The sequence below is a fragment of the Palaemon carinicauda genome, chromosome 9 (assembly GCF_036898095.1).
Source record: "Palaemon carinicauda isolate YSFRI2023 chromosome 9, ASM3689809v2, whole genome shotgun sequence".
NCBI classification, from domain to species: Eukaryota; Metazoa; Arthropoda; class Malacostraca; order Decapoda; family Palaemonidae; genus Palaemon; species Palaemon carinicauda.
The window spans coordinates 65,263,450-65,287,419 of record NC_090733.1 but is presented as its reverse complement, the minus strand read 5'-3'; the positions used below and the strand labels follow the sequence as shown (position 1 = coordinate 65,287,419).

The 23,970-nt window shown below is 35.9% G+C and overlaps 2 protein-coding genes across 2 annotated transcripts; both read right to left on the bottom strand.

Annotated features, from left to right (window-relative positions):
• Positions 1 to 21,114: 21,114 nt before the first annotated feature.
• LOC137646462 (uncharacterized) lies at positions 21,115 to 21,660 on the bottom strand. The gene has a single exon (XM_068379563.1). The coding sequence runs from the start codon at positions 21,658 to 21,660 to the stop codon at positions 21,115 to 21,117; it is 546 nt and encodes a 181-aa protein (XP_068235664.1).
• Positions 21,661 to 21,734: 74 nt separating this feature from the next.
• Positions 21,735 to 22,466, bottom strand: LOC137646461 (piggyBac transposable element-derived protein 4-like). Its single transcript, XM_068379562.1, has one exon. The coding sequence runs from the start codon at positions 22,464 to 22,466 to the stop codon at positions 21,735 to 21,737; it is 732 nt and encodes a 243-aa protein (XP_068235663.1).
• Between the last annotated feature and the right edge of the window lie 1,504 nt (positions 22,467 to 23,970).

Below are 23,970 nucleotides of genomic sequence, written 5' to 3'. Positions count from 1 at the left end.
CATGACATCAGATAAAGGGGAAAATGTCTTACCTTTGGAAGACTTTCTAATTGCTTGCACCTTTTTTCTTCTAAATCCCTTTGCAAACTTAAATACAACAAATCTAACTTACACCTAATCCTCCTCCCCATAAACACATTTGATGGTGTCACACCTTTTGTGCTGTGTGGTGTTGTTCTATAAGACAATACAAACTTTAACACACGAAAAAATATGTTATTTGCATTTGCTTTTATACAGTTCATATTATGCTTGGGTGTTTGAACTAATCTTTCAGCCTCTCCATTCATGGGCGGATGATACGTTGCTGAAAATGTATGTTTAACACCATTCACATTACAAAAATCACTAAACTCTTGTGAGGTAAACTGTGAACCATTATCAGCTACAATACTTTCTGGTATACCATGTGTAGAAAAAAATTGCATTAACTCTTTTCCAGTTGTGTAAGACGGTGTTGTCTTCATTAGAATTACTTCTGGCCACTTGCTGTAAGCATCAACAACTATCAAAAATAAATAATCTAAGAAAGGACCTGCAAAATCTATGTGCACTCTTTGCCATGGATACCTGAGTAACTCCCATGGGTGTATTCGAGCAAAATGAGGATTGTTCTGTTGCGTAGCACAATTCATGCAATTTCTTACAAATAATTCAACATCTCTATTCACACCTAGCCACCAGACAAAAGTCCTTTTAATAGACTTTTATCTGACAATACCTTGGTGATTAGGCTGTATTTCAGACAAAACCTTATTTCTCAATGAACTAGGAATAATTACTCATAACCCTTTCATTACGCAACTCTGTGCTATGCTCAATTCATTCCATATATCTTTATAGGGTTTATAATTTGCCTCCTTTCCACGTAAGTCCCTACCTGTCATTAAACTCTCTAAAAGTTTACTAAGTACTGGGTCTTTCTTGGTATTATGTGCAATATCCTTGGCTGTAATGGGTACATCATATACTGAAACTAGCAATATACAGGCATTATACTCTTCTGGTGCTTTGCCTACTTGAAATCTAGATAAAGCATCTGCATTACCCATCTTTGATGTAAGACGATATTCTATATCATAATGATATGCGGCTAACGTAATTGCCCAACGGTGTAGTCTTTCAGCTACCAACGTTGTAAACTTGATTTTGGACCCAATATTGCTAATAGTGGTTTATGATTTGTAAAAAAGTGTGAACCTTTTCTTTCCATAAAGATACATATGAAATTTCTTAACTCCATACACTAATGCTAAACCTTCTTTTTCTATTTGAGAGTAATTTCTTTCTGAATTGTTCAATTCTCTAGAAGCAAAAGCAATTGGCTTTTCTGTTCCATCCGGCATTACATGAGATAATAATGCACCTAAACCTATATTCGATGCATCACAAACTAATATAACTGGTAAATCCATTTAGTAATGTACTAGAAACGTAGGTGATATTTCCTGCTTGATTCTTCCAAAAGATTCCTGACAATCTTTTGTCCATTTCCAATCTATACCCTTGTTCAACAAGTTATACAATGGATGTGCGGTTGTAGATAAATTCTTTATAAAATATCGGCGGTCTGAAGAACTTAACGTAGATTATGCTGTGATTTGCTCAGAGCATTTTTTATTTTTATTTTTTTTTTTTTTTTTGCAAGGATGTTATTGCCGACGACCATTCGGGGTTCAAGTTGCAAAATAAGTTTTGTTTCTAGTGCTGCCATTCGTGAAATGTATAGTCAGCGGAAGACAGAATGGAGACTGCTAAATTCATTCTTGTCGATAAATGGTTTAATGTTATCAATTTTTCTTCAATGTTTTTTTTTTTGTGTGATAAATTATGAGCAGCAGAAAATAATTCTAACAGAAAATAGTTGATACCATGAAAACCATGAGAGTTGCAAAATCAAGATTTAGATGCCAGTAGGCCCTATGAATTTAACAAATAAATAAAAGAGTAATTTTGTCATGTAAGTCTCTTATAGACTTTATGAAATGCATAGTAAATTCTATAGTGTTAATTCATATTTACAAGGTGATTAAATCGAGTCTTTTGGAGCACTTCCTTGGTTACATACGCCAAATGAATGCTTAAGAAAGTATTTGTTGAGGAAAGCAATTACGCGGTTAAGTGAAAACCCTCTAACAAAGGTGAAGACGAATTTATTGTATTAAATGGGTAGTTGTCATTTGCTAATGCAAAACAGGTCACTGAGCAAAAACTATCAGTAGAAATGTGCTCAACTAGCATTTTGCTTGACTAGTATTTTGTTGAAAAATATCATCAATGAACTGGAAATTGAAAATAAAGGTATTATGGAGGATATGGGAGAAAACAGAATCTGACTGAGAAAGAGGTAGGCAAACTTGCAAAGTCTATTTCTGAGTCTCTTCGTTATATGTTGGATACCGGATATTGTCAGGAAATTATTTTTCTATAAAAATGTCCCAATTTACGGGCTAATGCATCGAAATGGAATGAATCTAAAGGTTATTGCCAGAGCGCTATCAACAAAGGCGGACTATATAGGCCTACACTTTTTCTGATGCTTTTATGTCTCAGATGACTATTATGAGCGAGATATTTATTGCAGCTCATATGTAGAAATTGCATCAAATCGCTAGTTTATGAATTATAATTGTCTGAGTTTGATGTTCCCAAAGATATGGGAAGAATTTTGCTACTATTTCTTTATATTTTATAATGAAATATACAAATAAAATTACATTAATTAATAAAAAGTAAAAGCATGAGTGTTAAACCATAAAAAAATCAACAAATTAATAATGAAATGATATCGTGAAGTTATTTGTCCTGGTTTTATGAAATGAATTCAAACAATAATATACCAGATGAAAATGATTATTTTATTATTAACAGTTGAGGAGATTTTTCAAGTGTTGAGTGGGAACTTGTCAGTCCAGGAAAGTCTCCCTACGTCAGTTCCTAAAAGATCAACAGGGGAGGATAAGGAGCATTATCGCTCAGGGCACAAACACCCTGTTAATAACTTTACTCACGTAGTTCACTAACCATCACTCTTAAATGCAAAAAAGGGAAATTGTACTCTGTCCAGAGGCCTAGAAACTCCACACGTGAAATAAAAGTAATTTGATGGCCTACTCTAGCTTTGCCAGGTCTAAGGTCATCTACACTCTTAGGCTCTGTTTCAGCTCCGTCCTAGGGACCCCAGTGAGATGCTGGGCAGGAATCTTATGTTAAGTAATTATTGAGACAAAGGCAAAAAATAGGAGCAGTGATGTAAAGTAAAGTAAAAATTAAAGATATGGATCTTTACCTTCGAAGCAGATAGAATCAATACGCAGTCACTCGCTAACACACTTAATTTAAGTTACTTACTCCTTTCATATATCGGGTATACTGTCCCCAGATTGAATATTCACAATAGACATAATCAAATAAATAGAGGAGTAGAAATACGACGAGGTTTAATTAACCTAATCTTGAATTATTATACAAATTTACATTAAAAGAATGGACATCTGAACGCCAAACACAAAAATTAATAAAAAGAAATGCAAAAAAAAAAAAAATAATAATAAAAAATATGGTTGATTAGACTCGTGGTCTTTTACAATGGTTAATAATTGAAATGGGGGTCGGACACGCAGCCCATGTAACCCAGAGACTGTACTAGTCTCGAAATCAAAAATATGTAAACACTGTACACAATCCCACAGCACACAACCTGAAATATGTAAGAGCCAGTCAAACGTAGATTAAGCAAAAATTGATCTAAGCTAAAAATGGGGGAAAAACTAAAAGGCCACGTATTTTTACCTGCACTCCTTACGAAACTAGCCCTTGTCCTCAAATAGCTATTGACTGAATAGTTGCAGTTTGCACAATGCACCCTTGACTGGCCCAACCCTGGAATCCTCACTTTAGGCAATTAGGGTTTACCAGGCTCGTGTTCTTCCTTATCTCCACTCAGTAGGTCCTGGTGTGAGTCGAGTTTTGGGAGAGGAGGTGGGGGGGGGGGGAGGCGTTGAGCAAGAGGTGCAGATTCACTGACCAGATCGGTCAGCCGGTCACAAAAATAGCTTCTGAACGAATAGGGTGACACTAGGGTCCTGTAGGTTCACCTCTCTTCACCTTTCAAAACAGGTGAGCATCGTGGTGCGCAGGGTAACCCAGTGGAGGTGCCATCTCAGGACTTTAGGACAGGGCAATATATTGTTGTAAGGAGTATATAGGAGGCAGGATTTTGCACAAAATACTTAGGGAAATCTTGCTGCTCAAAGGGAGTTATAAATACAATAATCCTACCTATTCTGGCTTGCTAAAAATTAATAGTTTAATGATCAGTTAGCAATGGGCTGGTGCAATGGGCATACATCCTAAAATTAACAAACCTTAAATGGTATTGGGAAATAAAAGCTGCTTTCAATTGAAGTCAGCAGTATTAAGATGATATTCAATACCAGTTTAATCATTTATCTCGACCCACGTAGTTTGAGGAAAGAACCATCATATACCGGGCTAAGGCTTTTGCTGTGCGTATCCACGCTGTGACATCATGAGCATGGCGTTTGCTATTGTCAACAAGTTTAGTTGATTTAAAATAGTTCTCCCGATTTTTCTGTAAAGAAAACTTAATATAGGAGAGAATGTTTAAGGGGTAGCTAAAGTATTAGGAGAGAGCCTAAAATACAAAAGGAAGAAGAAGAGTGAAGAAAAATTCTACACACCCTGGGGATAAAGGGAGAAAAAACGAGAGGGGTTAGTTCCGGCAAATATGATTCAACTACTTGTTAGTACGAGCGAGATAAACTTACTGGATGATTGAAGAATTAAGTCGTTCTTCACATCAATGTCAGTTTAAAGTTAACAAAACGCTGTTAGCGTTAATTAAAATCAATCAAGTTGAAAGTTATTTATGAATGGGAATGTGGGTCAAACTGAACCCGCAGGCAATGCATCCCGGAAGCATTAAGATAGGTAAATGAGCATTGTTAACTTCAAACATATAATGCAAGGGTAATCAAATGATTAAAAGTAACACAACTCTTCCCACCCAAGGAGTACGGATAGAGCAAGCAAAACGTGAGCCAATAACAGTTGAGTTCAGCACCAAGTCCGGCCACTGACAAATTCAAAATTATGGGGTGAATCCCAGTCCTGGTCTGACATCCAATGTTTTACATAAAATGATTTTGCAAAGAAAATGACTTGGCGTAATGAAAACCTTGTATTCGTCAAGCAACAAAAGGAGAAAAGTTACTTTCTTCTCGGCCTTGAAATGTGAAAAATTATCTGACGCTAGTTTGAATGACAAACCGAGACAAACTAGGTCCATGGGGACATCGCAATTCTGACCGCGAGAGTCTTTGATGTCGTCTTGAAGGAAAACGTTTGAAAGTGGAGTATTAAAAGTAAAAGTTATATTCAGCGCGAGCTGAAGGATGTCAAGGGGATTGTAGTAACATGACAAATTGTCAGGGTAAAAATTATATTTACGCTTATAAGTTAAAGCAAGGGATTGGCCTGGAAAATGCTGCTGTATGACTTGGCAAAAATAGTAAAAATTTAAAGTGGTGCCATATAAAACTGAATGGAAATTATAAATGACGCTCAAGGTACCGGGATCCTCAAACAAGGTTAATCATAAACAAGCTCTAAACTCTGCTGCTAGATCTACGTGTGTAACCTTCGCTAAATTTGCCGTCAGTGCAAAAGGTTCCTTTCTGACTGCTAAAGTCTTAAGGTTGCAGTCACGCGACTCGTTCTGAGAGCGGGTTTCAAATGCTGACGTGGATGTTTTAACATCGACGCAGGTTGGAGCGGAAGTTATGGGCTTAAGGATAGGACAATCAGGCAACGTGAGCACTGGTCCGTGGGATAGTACGAGCTTAATGGGTGAATTTACTGGTAAAGGCCTTTGCTGGCCTTCAGGTACACGGTTAGGTTGGGCAGCATCGTCGCCACCTCTAGGGGCATCCACGTTGAGACAATGAATGGTATTTCCTCCGTGGCACATTGTCAAACGCTGGCTTAAGGATTGGAAATGAGGACGGAGCAGGAGGGACTGGCACAAATTTACTAATCGTGTGAAGTGCTGACGATTGAACCCGTGGGGCAACTGATGAAAAAGTATGAACATTGTGCTTGACTGCCGAGACATTAGAAGTATCAACTAGGGGACTGTTAATAGCATTTACAAAGGGACGTGTCACTGAAGGTGTCGCCCTCTTACCTTACCTTATTGCCTTATTCTATGTTTGGGTTCCCCCAGGTCCCTCAGTGTGAGGTACCTCGTATATCCACCAGAGTTGCTTATGCATCTTCAAGTGTATTTTGCATCTTCCAATCTTGGATGGTCTGGGATGCATCTTAGGTATTTATCAAGCTTATTCTTAAACACAGCTACGCTCACTCCGGATATGTATCTTGATGAGCTGGCAGCGCATTAAATAGCCGCTGCATTATCGATGCTGGTGCGTAATGGATTAATGTCCTGTGTGCCTTCCTTATTTTTCTTGGTATAGTTTTGGGCACTATTAATCTACCTCAGCTTGCTCTTTCTGATATTTTTAGCTCCATGATGTTTTCAGCAATTCCTTCCATTTGCTTCCATGTTTGTATTATCCTGTAGCGTTCTCTTCTCCTTTCTAGACTGTACAATTTAAAAAATTGCAGTCTTTCCCAGTAGTCAAGGACCTTAACTTCTTCTATTCTAGCAGTATAGGACCTTTGTACACTCTCTATTTGTGCAATATCCTTTTGGTAGTGTTGGTACCATATCACATTGCTGTACTAGAGTGTACTACGTACATAAGTTTTGTACAGCATAATCATGTGTTCAGCTTTTCTTGTTTTAAAGTGTCTGAATAGCATTCTCATTTTTGCTTTACATTTAGCCAACAGTGTTGCTATTTGGTTGTTACATAGCATATTCCTGTTTAACATAACACCAAGGTCTTTAATTGCTTCCTTGTTTGTGATTGTCTCGTTATTAGGTCCCCCGTATGCATATACCATTCTTTCTCTGTTTCCATAATTTATTGATTCGAATTTATCAGAGTTAAATACCATCCTATTTATTTCCGCCCATTCATATATTTTGTTTAGATCTCTTTGTAATGAGTTCCTATCTTCATCACAAGTAATTTCTCTACGTCATTGGCGAAACTTCTCACTACAGAGTCTTCAACATTACAGTCTATGTCCGAGATCATAATAACAAACAGCAGTGCAGCTAATACCGTACCCTGTGGCACGCCAGATATTACCTGAGCTTCATCTAATTTCTTGTCATTTGCAACCGCTATCTGTTTTCTGTTTTGTAGAAATTCTATTATCCATTTTCCTATCTTTCCCTTAATATTATGGTTTCTCATTTTTTTCTCTAGTATATTATGGTCTACCTTGTCAAAGGCTTTTGCAAAATCTAAATATACCACATCTGTGTCTTTTTCATTTATCATATTTTTATATATGTTTTCATAGTGTGCTATCAGTTGGGTTTTTGTACTTTTTCCGGGCACAAAACCGTGTGACCTATATTAAATAAATTATTTTTAATGATTGATTCATTATTTTCTTTTTTATTACCCTCTCATACACTTTCATAATATGTGATGTTAGACTAACAGGTCTATAATTGCTTGCCTCTAGTCTTGATCCACTCTTGAAAATAGGGGTTATATATGCTAATTTATGTTTAACATATATCTCGCTCATATCTACACTTGCAATATTGCAAGCGGCTTCGTGATAGTGTGTGCAGTTTGTTTAACAAAATCGCTGGAACTCCATCTGGCCCGACCGCTGATCCATTTTTAATTTCGCTTATAGCCTGCACAATATCTGCTTCATTAATATCTATATTCGTTAGAAAAAATTTTCTTCTGTCATTTCTGTTTCATTATTCTCATTCGCAATTCTTGGCGTAAATTCACTCTTATATGTTTCTGCTTATATGTTGCATATTTCCTTTTTTTTTATTCGTTAACCGTCCATCAATTCTTTCGATTATATAATCTTTTTTTCTGCATTTTCTATCTTACTTTTTATTTCCATCACTTTCCATACATTTTTTTCTTTTGCAAGATTTTTCTACTTTATAATTTTCTGAAATAAGATCCTTCTTTCTCTTGGTATGCATGTCTGTTGTTTATTTTTTTTTTCTTTGGTATATATTTTTCAACAATTTTCTCCAGTATCTTGTACAATATATCCATATTTACTTACTAATACATTTTTCCAATCATTGTTCAATTCTTCATTTATTTCTGACCATTTCATATTCTTACCATAGAAATTATATTTTTCATATCCTTCCCATCGTTTTGTGCTTTGTGTATCTCTGCGTTAACTTACTTTGGAAAGGACTATCAATTCTATGACATTGTGGTCCGAAATTCCCGTGTTATACACCATTATTTCTTTAACATAATTCACCTCATTCACAAATACTAAATCTAAGACATTGTCCTTTCTTGTTGGAATGTGGTTTATTTGTTGCATATTATGCTCTAATAGCATATCTTGAAGCTTTTCAAACTGTCTCTTATCTTCTGTGCTACTATTACTCCCTTTTTTATATGTATACTGTATATACAACTACTTTCTTCTATCTGTTTTTTCCAATCCACGAAAGGAAAGTTAAAATCTCCGGAAAGGAGTATATTCCAGTCTTTATGGTTTCTACATATATTATCTTTTTTTTCTATTATTATGTCAAACTCCTTAGTATTTGGGGGGTCTGTAAACTATAATATTCACTAATCTTTCATATTCAAGTTCTACCGCAATCAATTCACATTCCGCGTTGCTGTATTTTTCACAGACTTTTCCTTGAATTATGTCTCTTCCATATATTGCAGTTCCCCCTTGATTCCTATTTGTTCTGTCTGATCTATATGTATGGAAACCCTGTATCTGGTCATCACTGCCAGTCTCCTGGGTGTACCATGTTCCACTTATATTTAATATATCTATTTTTTCAATTTGGGTTAGTTCTTCTAAGAACTCTATTTTCCTTTTAGAGTTACTCGTGACTAAACCCTGTGCATTCATCACTATTATGGTTTGTGTTTCATCCCCATTATTTAATATTGGTAATATGGATTCTCCCATGCTTCCTTCCTGTTCTGATATGATGTTCTTTTCTTCATTTCAAGGAATTCTGCCATTTAAAAATCTAATTTTTCTATTATATTTGCTCTTTCACCTTCATATATATTTTTGTGTGTATATCTGCAATTATCCCCATATCTGTACCAACCCCTGGCATTATAGATACATTCTTTGTAGTTTGTCTCTAATTGTGCATATTTGGGTTGAAAGGCACCATATCTTGGGGCCTTTTGTGCATAGCGCGGTACATAATCGGCTTGTTTTTTTATTTCATTTTTAGTTTCATTTTTGCTTTCATTTTTCTTTTCTGTTTGCCGAGTTTTCTTACTTTCATTCATGGTTGCAAGTTTCTTTCAAGTTTTTGCATATTTTTGGGCGGAGGTCTTTGCATTCGTCTCCATATCTGTCTAAATACACACATTTACCATATATTTCATAATTATGGCATATCTTTGGATGCTTGTAGTAGCACCTTTCGCCAAATTTGCAATTCCCTCTTTTCAATGAATTGCAGACCATATCTTTCTTTTCTTTTTTTCTTGTTCTTGCTCTTCCCTAAAAGTATGTAGGTCCGGGTAGTCTCTCGAAGAGGAACAAGACTGATTAGGTTTAATTATTAAATTAGGATGAGCCATTAGACCAGTGGTTCCCAATCTTTTTCTGAAACATGGTACTCCCAGGAGACTGGCAGTGATGACCAGATACAGGGTTTCCATACATATAGATCAGACAGAACAAATAGGAATCAAGGGGGAACCGCAATATATGGAAGAGACATATTTCAAGGAAAAGTCTGGGAAAAATACACCTCTCTTCACCTTTCAAAACGGGTGAGCGTCATGGTGAGCAGGGTAACCCAGTGCAACCCTCCAGATTTCCCCCTTCATGTGTATGAGGGAAAGAGTAGTTAAAACACACTGTGACGACTTACTAATTTATTTTTCAATTATACAAATATACTGATAAACAAATAGTTACAGAGTAAAATGGATAGAGAGCAGTTAGTAAGAACAAATTGCATAGCCATAGAGCTATGCGGTTAGTTGTTACTAACCGCTCTCTATCCATTTTACTCTGTAACTATTTGTTTATCAGTATGTGGAGAGAGGCTAGTAGAAAAATAAAAGGACTTTTGTTTATTCTTTTACTTTAAAATTGAATTAGTGAGAAGGTTGAGGCTGCTTCTTGTGCACCAGTGTATCAATATCAGGGCTAGTTTTGGCATCTGATAATTTTTTAGTAAGTACGTAGTGTAATTATTTCCCCCCTGGTAGCTTCAAATTTCCCCCCAGGGGGAAATTTCCCCCAGGTTGGGAACCACTGCATTAGATTATTAAAAGCAATTTCAATTTTACTTGAGTAGGCACCAAGCACGGGATAATTTAATTTAAAAATAGGATGGTCGTAAAGACGTCCTCAAAAATTCTTGCAACCGCAAAGTTTGTCTCTTACTTTACCAATTAGGGTTTTAAAATGAGCCACGGCTTCAGGACCCATGTTAGGAAAATCAACTGAAGCGAGAGCATGAAGTGCTAAGTCAGCGTCCTCACAAACAAAGTTGAATGTAAACTCCTGTTCTTTAAGCCAAGTGTTAATCTCCTCTGGGCTGAGCATTTCCGCCTTAGGCAGTGGAGGGTTGCTTACGTTACAGGTGAAGTCGGCCATCATGGATTGACCACGTTTGATGAACGGATTGGTTAAAGCAAACAAAGGGTAAATATAAATTTTCAAAGGAATGTGAACATGAAACTCTACAAATTTACTAGTGTGATAATTGAACATTTAAAGCTACTCATGATGAGAGAAAAATGGTTAATTGGAAAAAACAAATGTAAATCGCGAAATTACTTTAAAATTCAAACTGACGGGGTCCAGCAAAGCAGACGATGCTCGGTCACGTGACAAAAACTTTACTAAAATGAATTATATACGTGCGTGGCAATAACTGACTGATTTAAATTATTTGTGAGAAGCATAACATGTGAGAAAGCGCATAGTCTAATGAATGCGAAAAATTTAAGTTAGAAGTTAAAATAACAGGTCGAGGCTGACACTGTTGTCATGACGGTTTCACAATTGCGGGCTCGCCGAGGCGACCGCTGAACTATTCAAAAGGTAAATAGGTGCACGAGGCAACAACTTAATGTAAGTGCACTCTTATAAGAGGCTAAATAAATATAAAATTTCACTCACGCGGAGGTAAAACAAAATATCCCCGCTAAAGGACAATACAGAAATATTCTCGCTAAAGGACAAAAATAAAAATCTCCCCGCTAAAGGACAAAAACAAAATCTCCTCACACAGAGGACAAAGCTTAAATCAATGTCGTGTTTTTAAATGTTAAATAATGAAGTTACATATGAAACTACATAGGTAATTAATGGAACTACACGCAGAAAGTTACATACGGTAAACAACAATTACGCACCCTTTAGTTTGGTATGCAAACAAGATCCGCCATCTCGATACAAACACGTGGACTGAAACGGACTTGGTTAAATCTAGTTTCTACTCTACTTGTAAGAAAACTTAAAATTACAGCGCAACAATTCGCTCTGTAGGACGTGCTAGGTATACGGGGAATGTTAGTTAGAAAAGTTAGGGAAGGTAATCGACACAAAGGAAGGTAGACCAAGGTACAAAATTTTACAAATTAGATGTTAGAATAGCAAAATTAGTTGACAAACGAGTACACTGGTGCTCTCATTGAGCAGTAAACACGGGTATCTGAACAAAATAAAACCTTAGTTCAAGTAGTTTAGAACTTTCTAGTTATAAGCAGAACCCGCCACAACACGTGGGTGAACAGATTCGAGACAAAACGAAGTTCCTACTACACATTGTAGAGAATATTCAAGCAACAAATTAACCTGGTTACGTAGTTCTTTCCTTCAACTCGTGGTCGATCCAAAAAGATCATAATGACTACAAATCTCACTTCCCAATTAAAGTTTGGGCTTTACACATTCGACAAACTGGCAGGTGCGGGTGGATTTAAGTGATATAGCGAGGTACTGGAAGCTTAATCAAGCTGATTTACACAATAAATGCTTTATAGGTAAAAGGTGAAAGATCCAGTTCGAAGGACCACTCGTGGAGATTTTTTAAGCATTGAGTGGGAACTTGTTAGTCCTGGAAAGTCTCCCTACGTCAGTTCCTAAAAGATCAACAGGGGAGGATAAGGAGCACTATCGCTCAGGGCACAAACACCCTGTTAATAACTTTACTCACGTAGTTCACTAACCATCACTCTTAAATGCAAAAAAGGGAAATTGTAATCTGTCCAGAGGCCTAGAAACTCCACATGTAAAATAAAAGTAATTTGATGGCCTACTCTAGCTTTGTCAGGTCCAAGGTCATTTACACTCTTATGCTCTGTTTCAGCTCCGTCCTAGGGACCCCAGTGAGATGCTGGGCAGGAATTTTATGTTAAGTAATTATTTAGACAAAGGAAAAAAATAAGAGCAGTGATGTAAAGTAAAGTAAAAATTAAAGATATGGATCTTTACCTTCGAAGCAGATAGATTCATTACTAAGTCACTTGCTAACACACTTAATTTAAGTTACTTACTCCTTTCAAATATCTGGTATACTGTCCCCAGATTACATATTCACAATAGACATAATCAAATAAATAGAGGATTAGAAATATGAGGTTTAATTAACCTAATCTTGATTTATTATACAAATTTACATTAAAGGAATGGACATCTGAACATCAAACACAAAATGTAATAAAAAGAAATGCAAAAAAAAATAATAAAAAATATGGTTGATTAGACTCGTGGTCTTTTACAATGGTTAATAATTGAAATGGGGGTCGGACACGCAGCCCATGTGACCCAGAGACTGTGCTAGTCTCGAAAGCAAAAATATGTAAACACTGTACACAATCCCACAGCACACAACCTGAAATATGTAAGAGCCAGTCAAACGTAGATTAAGCAAAAATTGATCTAAGCTAATAATGGGGGAAAAACTAAGTGGCCACGCATTTTTACCTGCACTCCTTACAGAAACTAGCCCTTGTCCTTAAATAGCTGTTGACCGAATAGTTGCAGTTTGCACAATGCACACTTGACTGGCCCACCCCTGGAATCCTCACTTTAGGCAATTAGGGTTTACCAAATTCATGTTCTTCCTTATCTCCACTTGGTAGATCCTGGTGCGAGTCAAGTTTTGGGTGGGGGGGCGGGGCGGTTGAGCCAGAAGTGCAGATTCACTGACCAGGTCGGTCAGCCGGTCACTACAATAGCTTCTGAACGAATGGGTTGACGCTAGGGTCGTGTAGGTGCACCTCTCTTCACCTTTCAAAACGGGTGAGCGTCGTGGTGAGCAGGGTAACCCAGTGGAGGTGTTATCTCGGGACTTGAGGACAGGGCATTATTTTGTTGTATGGAGTGCATTGGAGGCAGGATTTTGCACAAAATACTTAGAGAAATCTTGCTGCTCTAAGGGAGTTTACAAATACAATAATCCTACCTATTCTGGCTTGCTAAAAATTAATAGTTTAATGATCAGTTAGCAATGGGCTGGTGCAATGGGCATACCTCTTAAAATTAACAAACCTAAATTCGTATTGGCAAATAAAAGCTGCTTTCAAGACTGCAGTATGAAGATTATACTCAAAACCAGTTTAATAATTCATCTCAACCAACGTAGTTTGAGAAAAAAACCATCATATACCGGGCTAAGGGTTTTGCTGTGTGTATCTACGCTGTGATGTCACGAGCATGGTGTATGCTATTGTTAACAAGTTTAGTTGACTTAAAATAGTTCTCCCGATTTTTATGAAAAGAAAACTTAATGTAGGAGAGAACGCTTAAGGGGTAGCGACAGTATTAGGAGAGAGCCTAAAATACAAAAGGAAGAAGAAGTGTGAAGAAAAATTCTTCGCAACAGTATATCATTGGACAGTTTCATGATCTCTGACCTTCGATGATCAGGGTCCCTGTGGTCAACTTAGCATTAAAGTGAAAGTTGAAAAAGTTTTAAACAGAGATTAGTTTTAATAACGGAAATGGATTAAAAAACTGGCCGTATAAATCCATGATACCGGGTGTCAGGAAATTCCGAAGACAATTTTCCCTGGTAAAGATAGTAGGCCTACTGCTTATTTGTGATTAGGTATGGTAAAACAAATTCAGAAATTTAGAACAAATGTTTAATTACAAATTTCAATATATTAACACCACTATGGATTATGAAATTAAAAGATAGAATATTGAAATAAGGAAATAAATAACAAACAACAAAAATATTAAGTAACTTATCTGTCTGACACCCTTCTAATATCAGTTACCAAAATAAATCACCAAATGTCTTGTTACGAATAAATACCTCAGCAATTGCTCAAAAAAAATAAACCTTACAACACAGTACATAACACAAGTCACTGTTCATGGGTCTCTATGACATTTATCATACACTAGATAATACACCAATTTGAATTTCGGATTCAGAGTCACTTATATAACATATGCTTCAATGTAACAATTGGAACCTGTGATAATTGTTCAAGTATTTTCAAAAGTACAGTAATTTCTCTGGGATTGTTTAAGGTCATGCACGGTTTCCCCAAGGGTAGGGGAGTACCCTACTATGCATTTCAGACCCGTGTTATACTGTTTTTCGCAAATATCTTCTATACAAACAACGGGATTAGTGTGATATTTTGGCACAGATTCTTTGACACAGTCCGCTAATTTATGACACTACACTGCGATGCAAAGGGCGTTTCATTAATGAGCTTACTCTTGGCTTTCAAGCATAAGTTGGCGAGAGCCGAGTAGGCATTCGGACAATGGATCTCCGTGACGTAGGTATGACGCGTATAACAAGCTCTCTCTCTCTCTCTCTCTCTCTCTCTCTCTCTCTCTCTCTCATGGATACAATTCCCACCTTTATCCATATAAAAATAAGGCGCGCGTAATGATTTTTTTTTCGTTAAATACTCACAACATACAGCCTGGAATCTTGAACAAGAGTAGGGTTGGAAGTGGGTGCTAGAGGAGTAGTGTGATAATTTCAAGATTTATTATTAATTATTAATATTATTATTATTATTATTATTATTATTATTATTATTATTATTATTATTATTATTATAAGCATTTACTTATAAATGCTTTATAAATAGGGGAAGTGGATGCTGTAAGTAAGGGAAGTGGATGCTTACTTAATAGTTTAATGTAGACCTTGACAGGTAGCGGATATCTATGATTTGACAAATGATGTAAACATGAGTATATAGCACACATTTTATTTCACTCTCCGTCACTTTCCAAAAATAAGTCATCCTCATCATCACTGCCGAGGTTTATTATGACAGGATCCACGCTTTGTTGTATGTTGTCCGTGGACCACTATTCTTCCTCAAAGCTTATGGATCGTCTTACCGCGCCCGCCCACACCTACATTTGGCATTATTCACGCTCGTTAGCTCGTCATCATCCTCCACATTACCCTCCCTCGCCTTTATTTTCACGTTGTGTCACTCAAATATAAAATGACATATACAGTACCACATAACGCATATATATATATATATATATATATATATATATATATATATATATATATATATATATATATATATATATATATATATATATATATATATATATATACACTATGAATGGAGCATGCACCAGTGGTAGGTTTCTATGTTACAGAGAGAGAGAGAGAGAGAGAGAGAGAGAGAGAGAGAGAGAGAGAGAGAGAGAGAGTGCTTGTTATACGCATCACACTACGTCACGGAGATCCATTGTCCGAATGCCTACTCGGCTCTCGCCAACTTATGCTTGAAAGCCAAGAGTAAGCTCATTAATGAAACACACTTGGTATGGCAGTGTAGTGTCATAAATTAGCGGACTGTGTCAAAGAAGCTGTGCCAAAATATCACACTGATCCTTTTGTATGTATAGAAGATATTTGCGAAAAACAGTATAACACGGGTCTGAAATGCATAGTAGCTGAAAACAAAAGGAAAGAAACATACCTTGTGAAATTTAACTACACTTATGATTAACAACTTAATTCGTAAAGAATTTTGATTAAATATGCACTTATAGACAATTTTAAATACACTTTTAAAGACTTAACAATTTTAAAGATAAACACATTTCACAAAAACTGATATAACAATATTCTGTATAAACACAGGCAGGTGATTATAACGTGACTAAAGAAAATACAAAATTTCTTTTTCCAAGTCTATTATAGAACTGAAAAATACAAGGACAAAATCGTTAACAGAAACTTCGCAATACTGTAACTTCAAATCCAGGCAATAGATGGTGTTACTAACAATGAAATTCCCTGACAAAACCCCCCATTAAGCCTTTAATATATAAAAGGTAAACAAACATGGAATTTCATAGATATGACAAAATACCTTAACCTCTACTTAACAAATCATCAAATATATTATTGGTACCGTTCACATGAACAACAGAGAAAGAATAAACTTGTAGTGCCGAAGACCAACGCATTAATCTATCATTATTAGACTTTGAAGTTTCTAAATACACGAGTGGCTTATGATCACTTTCCAAGAGGAATTTTCTCCCCATTAAGTAGTACTCAAACTTCTTTATTCCCCATACTATGGCCAAGCATTCTTGCTCGATAGCTGCATACAGAGTTTCGGGGGGAAGAAGTTTCTTGCTTGCGAATGCCACTGTCTATATACTGCAGCAAAACTGCTCCTAGACCTGTAGACCAGTGGTTCCCAACCTTTTTCCTGTCATTTCCCCCTGCACCCAGTGCAACCCTCCAGATTTCCCCCTTCATGTGTATTAGGGAAAGAGTAGTTAAAACACACTGTAACGACTTACTAATTTATTTTTCCATTATACAAATATACTGATAAACAAATAGTTACAGAGTAAAATGGATAGAGAGCAGTTAGTAAGAACAAATTGCATAGCCATAGAGCTATGCGGTTAGTTGTTACTAACCACTCTCTATCCATTTTACTCTGTAACTATTTGTTTATCAGTATGTGGAGAGAGGCTAGTAGAAAAATAAAAGGACTTTTGTTTATTCTTTTACTTCAAAATTGAATTAGTGAAAAGGTTGAGGCTGCTTCTTGTGCACCAGTGTATCAATATCAGGGCTAGTTTTGGCATCTGATAATTTTTTAGTAAGTACGTAGTGTAATTATTTCCCCCCTGGTAGCTTCAAATTTCCCCCCAGGGGGAAATTTCCCCCAGGCTGGGAGCCACTGCTGTAGATGATGCATCCGTTTTTAAACAGAAAATGTTATTTAGATCAGGCACCTGAAGAATCGGAGAAGTTAAACAAGATTTCAGTTCATTAAATTTGCACAATGCATCTTCATCAAAATTAATTTTTTCTGAGCTACCCTTCTTCAAAAACCTTGTAAGATGAATTAGTTTACCTGACAAATTTGGAATAAATCTACCATAAAGATTTACAGATCCAATAAAGCTTCGTAACTGATTCTTGGTAGTGGGAGCAGGCATATCCAAAATAGCTGTAATTTTATCCTGTTGAGGAAAAATACCCCTTTTGTTGATTACATATCCTAAATATTGTATCTCTTTATAACCGAGGAAACACTTTCCTGGTTTAACAGTTAATCCCGCTTCTTGCAGTCGCAATATGACTTTTTCCAAATCTGCCATATGAATTTTCTAGTCTTTGGATATAATAAAGATATTGTCAAAATAGCAAACTACGAAAGAAAGACCTTTCAATACTTGCCTGATTAATCTAATATACGTCGCACAAGCTGTGCTAAGGCCAAAAGGTAATCTTACATATTGCATTAGTCCAAGATTAGTTGCAAAGGCTGTATATTTGCGACTCTCTGGTGTTAGAGGAATCTGATGATATGCTTTGCAGATATCAAGTTCTGTAATGTACATAAAATCTGCAAACTTATGAAGATCTTGCTCAAAGCTTGGCATGGGCTCACAATCAAAATCTGTAATTGCATTTAAAGTTCTAAAATCAACAACCAATCTGTAGTTACCTTCTTTCTTTTTGACAAACAATGCAGGAGATGAATAATTAGAAGATGATGGCTCTATTATTTCAAGATCAAGCAAACTTTGTACTTCGTCATTGAAATCCTTAGTTAAATGAGCTGGGATTGGATAATAATTACGAACTAAAGGTTCAGTAGTCTTAATCTTAATATTATGCTCTTGTAAAGAAGTTTTACCTGGTTTATCTGAAAATACATGTTTGTACTTCTGATATTAGTTATGAAGATCATCTTTCTATACATCTGAAAGATTAGGGTTTATGTTGCATGTACTCTGATTGGTATCCATAGTTTCAATTTTCACATAATCATCCTCATCAGCATTAATAACAGCAACTTTGTTAAAATGAACAGTGCTTATCATTCCAGTCATATCTTCATCTGCTACATGTAACATATTAACATTCTCTCTACGGTAATATTTCTTCATAAGATTTTATATGATACAGTCCCTTCTTACTCTCTACGTTTACCCAGTAGTCAACTGGACCAAGCTTATTAATTATCTTGTATGGACCTCTCTATGAGAACTGCAATTTACCTTGTTTTTCTGGAATAAGCAAAAGCACTTCATCATCAGCTTTAAATCGGCGCTTCCTACTATTCAAATCAAAATAAGACATGTGTACTGAAAGATATATTCATGTTTTGAACAGCCAATTCAGAAACATCAGACAACTTTTCACGTAGCTCCAAAACAAAAGAATAAAAGATCAGTTTCCTTTGCAGACATCTCCTTCAATGTTGTCAAGGGACCTCTCACTTGATGGCCATATAAAATCTCAAATGGTGAGAAATCTGTTGTATCACTTGGAATTTCCCTCATGGCGAACAGTGCAGCTGGAAGGAAACGATGCCACTGATTATGTTTTAACTCACATATTTTCTTCAATATAATCTTTAAAATCTAGAGTTGCCTTTCTATTCTTCCATTGGCAGCAGGGTGATATGGGGTACTGAAAAGAGGTTTGACTCCTAATAACTTGTGTACTTGCAACATAAGTTCTGATCGAAATTGTGGTCCTCTGTCATTAAGAATTTCTTTTGGCACTCCTACTCTGGAAAAAATAGATATTAAGGCTTCTGCAATGTCTTCAGATGTTATATTCTTCAAAGCTACTGCGTCCGGGAAGCTTGAAGCATAATCTACCATGGTCAGAATATATCTATGACCTGCTTCACTAGGAGGAGAAATCGGGCAGACTAAGTCTATGGCAACTTGATAAAATGGCTTAGATATCACTGGTAATTTAACCATCTGAGCCTTCTTTACTTTTCTAACAAGGAAATATTTTTGGCATACATCACAAGATTTGCAATACTTATGTCAGACGTCATACCTTGCCACCAGAAAATTCCACTAATCTTATTTAAGGTTTTCCTATGAGAAAAATGTTCACTTACCGGAATATTATGTGCAAGGCGTAAAACTAATTTTATGCATTTAACTGGTACAACAAACTGTTCTTTTCCTAGTAACTGAGGCTTTTTACATTTCTGTATTTTCCTGTAGAGAAGTCCATTTCTCATCACGAACTCGTACTGCAAACCATTCTTGCAACATTTGACATCTCCAGACTGACTCATTTCTCTTGCATATTTCAAAGTTTCGCAATTCTGCTGTTCTCTAAGAAATGATTCATAATCAATGGATATATCGAATGGTTCTGGTATAGAAAGAGGGTGTACAATATTTCTCCTTTTTACCTGTGCTCTTGGTACTGTATTTACTTCTATGGAAGAATCCATATTTTTCCGAGTTAACAAATTATGGTCTTGAACACCTGGAATATTGCCTAATAAGACAGTACAATACTTTATTGGAGCCCGAACAGCATTAACCCAACCCGTAAAGAGATTACATTTCAAATAAATTTTGACAATAAGGAATCTGTCCTTCCTGCCCAAATAATCAATAAGAGTAGAATATGAACAATTTGTTCCAGGATCAGGAATTAAATCCTCTGATACCACTACTCCTGTACAACCTGTATCTCTAAGTATTGTAGATACTGTAATACCATTCACTGTTCCACATACCATAGGTCCACATACTCGTGTGTTATCCAGAACTTGTCCTATCTCAAGAGAAGATTCAGATTTCTTTTTGGGTAACTCGTTAGGACAGTCTCTTGAAATATGTCCACTCTGACCACAACCGTAACATGAAATCTTTCCAGGACGTGACGAATTAGTTTTCTCTGGTTTCTCACTCATACTGATCTTGTCACTGGAACTAGATACATTTGCATTGTGCCTAAAATAACTTCTGCTCATCCTTAGGATAACATTTGTGTGCTGAAGCTTATGTGTCTGCCAATGATGAATAATCCTCTGGAGTTCTAGGTTTATGCTCCTTAAGGAAAAGACGCATTTCCTTAGGTAAAGTAGACATGAACTGATCTTTCGTTATCCTAAGACTATTTATCCACAAGTCAAAATTTCGAAATATATTCAAATATTGTTCATATGTGCTCTTGGAATAAATTTTTGCAGTTTTAATACGTTGACTGCGATGTGCTCCACATATGGTTCACAGGGGACTCTCTGAATGAGCGATGTGTACCCTATGTGCTACACATGCTAAGAATTATATATTTTTTCAAGTATCCAAAATTTAATCAAAATGGGCTTTTTTTACCAAAATATTATTGTAATATATTGGAAATTAATTAGAATAATCTAGAACATTAACTAAACACTTTATTTATTACTGAAAATAATCTTCATATGCTGGGAAAAGGGGCAATTTTTTTTTTAATTATTTCTTTCTTTCAGTAAAAAAAAATAAAAAGAATTATCATTAGATTAATAAAAATGCTATCATTTTAACCCTAGATTATATTTATATAAATTCAATAGAAAAATAAATCAGTTTGGTAAACATTTTACTTCTGAAAAAAATAGTGTCCTTTTCTTGGTGAAAAAATATCCATGTATGATGAAGGAAATCATGTAATATTTAGAGTACAACTATAAAATTAGCCTATTTTCTGTTTTGCTTCTACATAAGAAAAATAAATAAAATACACAAATTTATATTCTTCAAACTGAATGTTTCAAGGTGAAACAACTGAGACAAAAAGAAAGGTTTACCCTCACAATTCTCACAATATGTGTTTACTCTTCGTGCTTTCTTTCGAGCTACAGAAATTCCTTCATTTTGTGACAGTATTTCATAACAGGAACGACAACGCCTTCTTGTCTTGGCTTTGGGGCCAGTAGCTTCAGTCAGGGAATGTTCAGATTGTGTTCCTTCAATTTGTGAACGCCTTGGACCTGGCTTAATATTTTCTTCTGGTTTTCCTTTAAGAAATGACATTACTATACTCTGCTTGAAATCAGTTATTGAAATGGGTTTGCCAGGAGAATAGTATTTGTTGTACAAAACCCATGCATTCACAATGCATGTTCCAGTCAACAATTCTACTGCTAATTTATGATACCATTTCAAGGTCCGTCTGAGAGCTGTAGCATAGGATGACATTTGATCCGACATGTCCACACCCTTCTTAGCTTTATTATAAGCTAGAACACTCTCTGGTTTCATAATGTCCTCGCCAGTTCGTTTCTTTTTGCCTGAGGGTACAAGTTCACCCGAGTGTTCAGGAATAGTTGAAAGAGTTAGCACATTTCTCTTGTCTTTCCAATTATAAACTTTACTCCATTCTTAGTCTGCTGTGACACTACCTCTCCTTTCTTCAACTTGGCATTTTGAAGGCTTGATGGTATGAATTTTCGGCACTTTCTTAGAGTACCACAGTAATAGGTTTGTTCTTTGAGAAACTTCTCAGCCAGAGGAAGAGATGTATAAAAATTATCAGCAAAAACTGTCACACCTTGATGCAACAAAGAATCACAGAGCTTCAAAATAACTGACACCGAGTGGTTGAACGATGGCAAGGGTGCAGGCTTTCCAGAGTAAACTTGAAAATTCCATGTGTAGGCATTGGGTGCACAGGGCTTGTAAATTTTCAATCCATATTTATGGGCTTTACCTGGGTTGTACTGTAGAAAGCTCACTCTGCCACGATACGGAATCATTGACTCACCAATGACGACTCTGTCTCCAGGTGAATATACTGATTTGAATCTTTGGTTCAGTTTGTCAAGGAGTGGTTGAATTTTGTACAACTTATTTGATTTATCATCCAGATCATTGTCATTGAAGTGGAAGCACTTTAGCAATAGTGTAAATCTATCCCGCTTCATGTGTTTGCACACAAAAGAATAGTCATACACCTTCTTCTTAGACCAGTATAGCTCAATTTTGGGTAATCGTACTAAGCCCATGCATAGAATAATACCAATGAATTTTTTCATTTCATCAAAATCAGTAGGAATCCATGCTTTCATGCGTGACCTTCTTGTAAGTGTTCGTGACTGGCATATTCGTATCATGAAAATTATTCGAAAACAATTAATCGAAAACAATTATTCGAAAACCATTATTCGAAAAACAGCTATTCGAATGGAAAATGGTTCGAAAGAAAGTTATTCGAAAGGACAATTATACGAAATGATATATATTAGAAATGTTTGAACATTACGCTAATAGGCAATTGTTCAAATAGGCAATTGTTCAAATAGGCAATTGTTCAAATAGGCAATTTTTCAAATGTTTGTTTGAACGTTATCCGATTTTTTAGTGGTAATAAACGGTGTGAAGTACATCAAGTACCAAGAACTTCATTTCTTCGGAATATTGCAGCCCTTCAGTGATGGCCGAATACATTTCAAGTGAAAAAGGCAAGCTTTTGCTTAAAATCAATGGTTTCATATTCGTGAAAGACAAACAAGTTGGTAACAAGATATATTGGAAGTGCAATAAGTTTGTGGATTGGTCTTCCTTCAAGATGTCATCAACGTAGTCCTATGATTTGCCTAGGACTAACAACGCACTTGAAGGATGGCACAGAGCTTTTTTTTATAGCAAATGTCATTCCATCATCCAACAATATGGAAGTTCGTAGATACTCTATAAAGAGAGCATGGTTTACAAGAAATTCACATTGTGAAATTAAGAGCAAGAAGCACAAATATCAATATTTCCAAGAAATATCGTGACTTAAATGAAAGGATAAAAATATTAGTGGCAACTTTGAAGAGTACTCAGTATTATGGTACTTACCCGCTGTAGTGCATAACTTGCATTTATAAGTAAAACTGTTTCATCATTAATCTATTTTAATAGTTTTATTAATGACATTCATACTTGAAAGATTTCATCCTTTTTGGTATTTTTACACCTTTGTTTAAATAAAGAATTTTACCTTTCAGATAATTTTCATTTCGTATTATTGTCCTTTCGAATAACTTTCTTGCGAAAAATTTTCCATTCGAATAATTGTTTCTCGAATAATTGTTTTCGATCAATTGTTTTCGAACAATGTTCACATGATCGGCATATTTGACTAGCGTACCTGTTAAGTTTCTTGAACAGTCTGAAATATAGTCATCAGAAACAAAAAGTTTATAAAGATCAATTGGCAAAACTGAATTATTTGGACCACTTGGATTTGGACGACATAAAAGTTCTTCAGTTCCAGTAAAAATAAAAGACCCCTGTGCTGGACTAACAGAACCCCAGGAGTCTGTTACACTAGTTGCTACATCATCATCATCATCATCATCTTGACTTGGATCGTCTTCATCTACTTGACTTTCTTCGTCATCACTTTGAACTGTAGTTCTAATTTCATCATCACTTGAGCTGCTAGAAGTGCTGCTGTCTGAAGAATAGCTAGTATCCAAGTCTTCACTGTTGGAAGAAGAGATGGTGTCAGAGTCTTCACTGTTGTCTTCATTTCTATCAGTATTGGTGTCACTAGCTATATTTGACTGCTTTCCATAGAATGAA

Excerpts from the sequence above, each read along its gene's own strand:
- LOC137646462 (XM_068379563.1), bottom strand. The coding sequence starts at position 21,660 with ATGAAACCAGAGAGTGTTCTAGCTTATAATAAAGCTAAGAAGGGTGTG.
- LOC137646461 (XM_068379562.1), bottom strand. The coding sequence starts at position 22,466 with ATGAAAGCATGGATTCCTACTGATTTTGATGAAATGAAAAAATTCATT.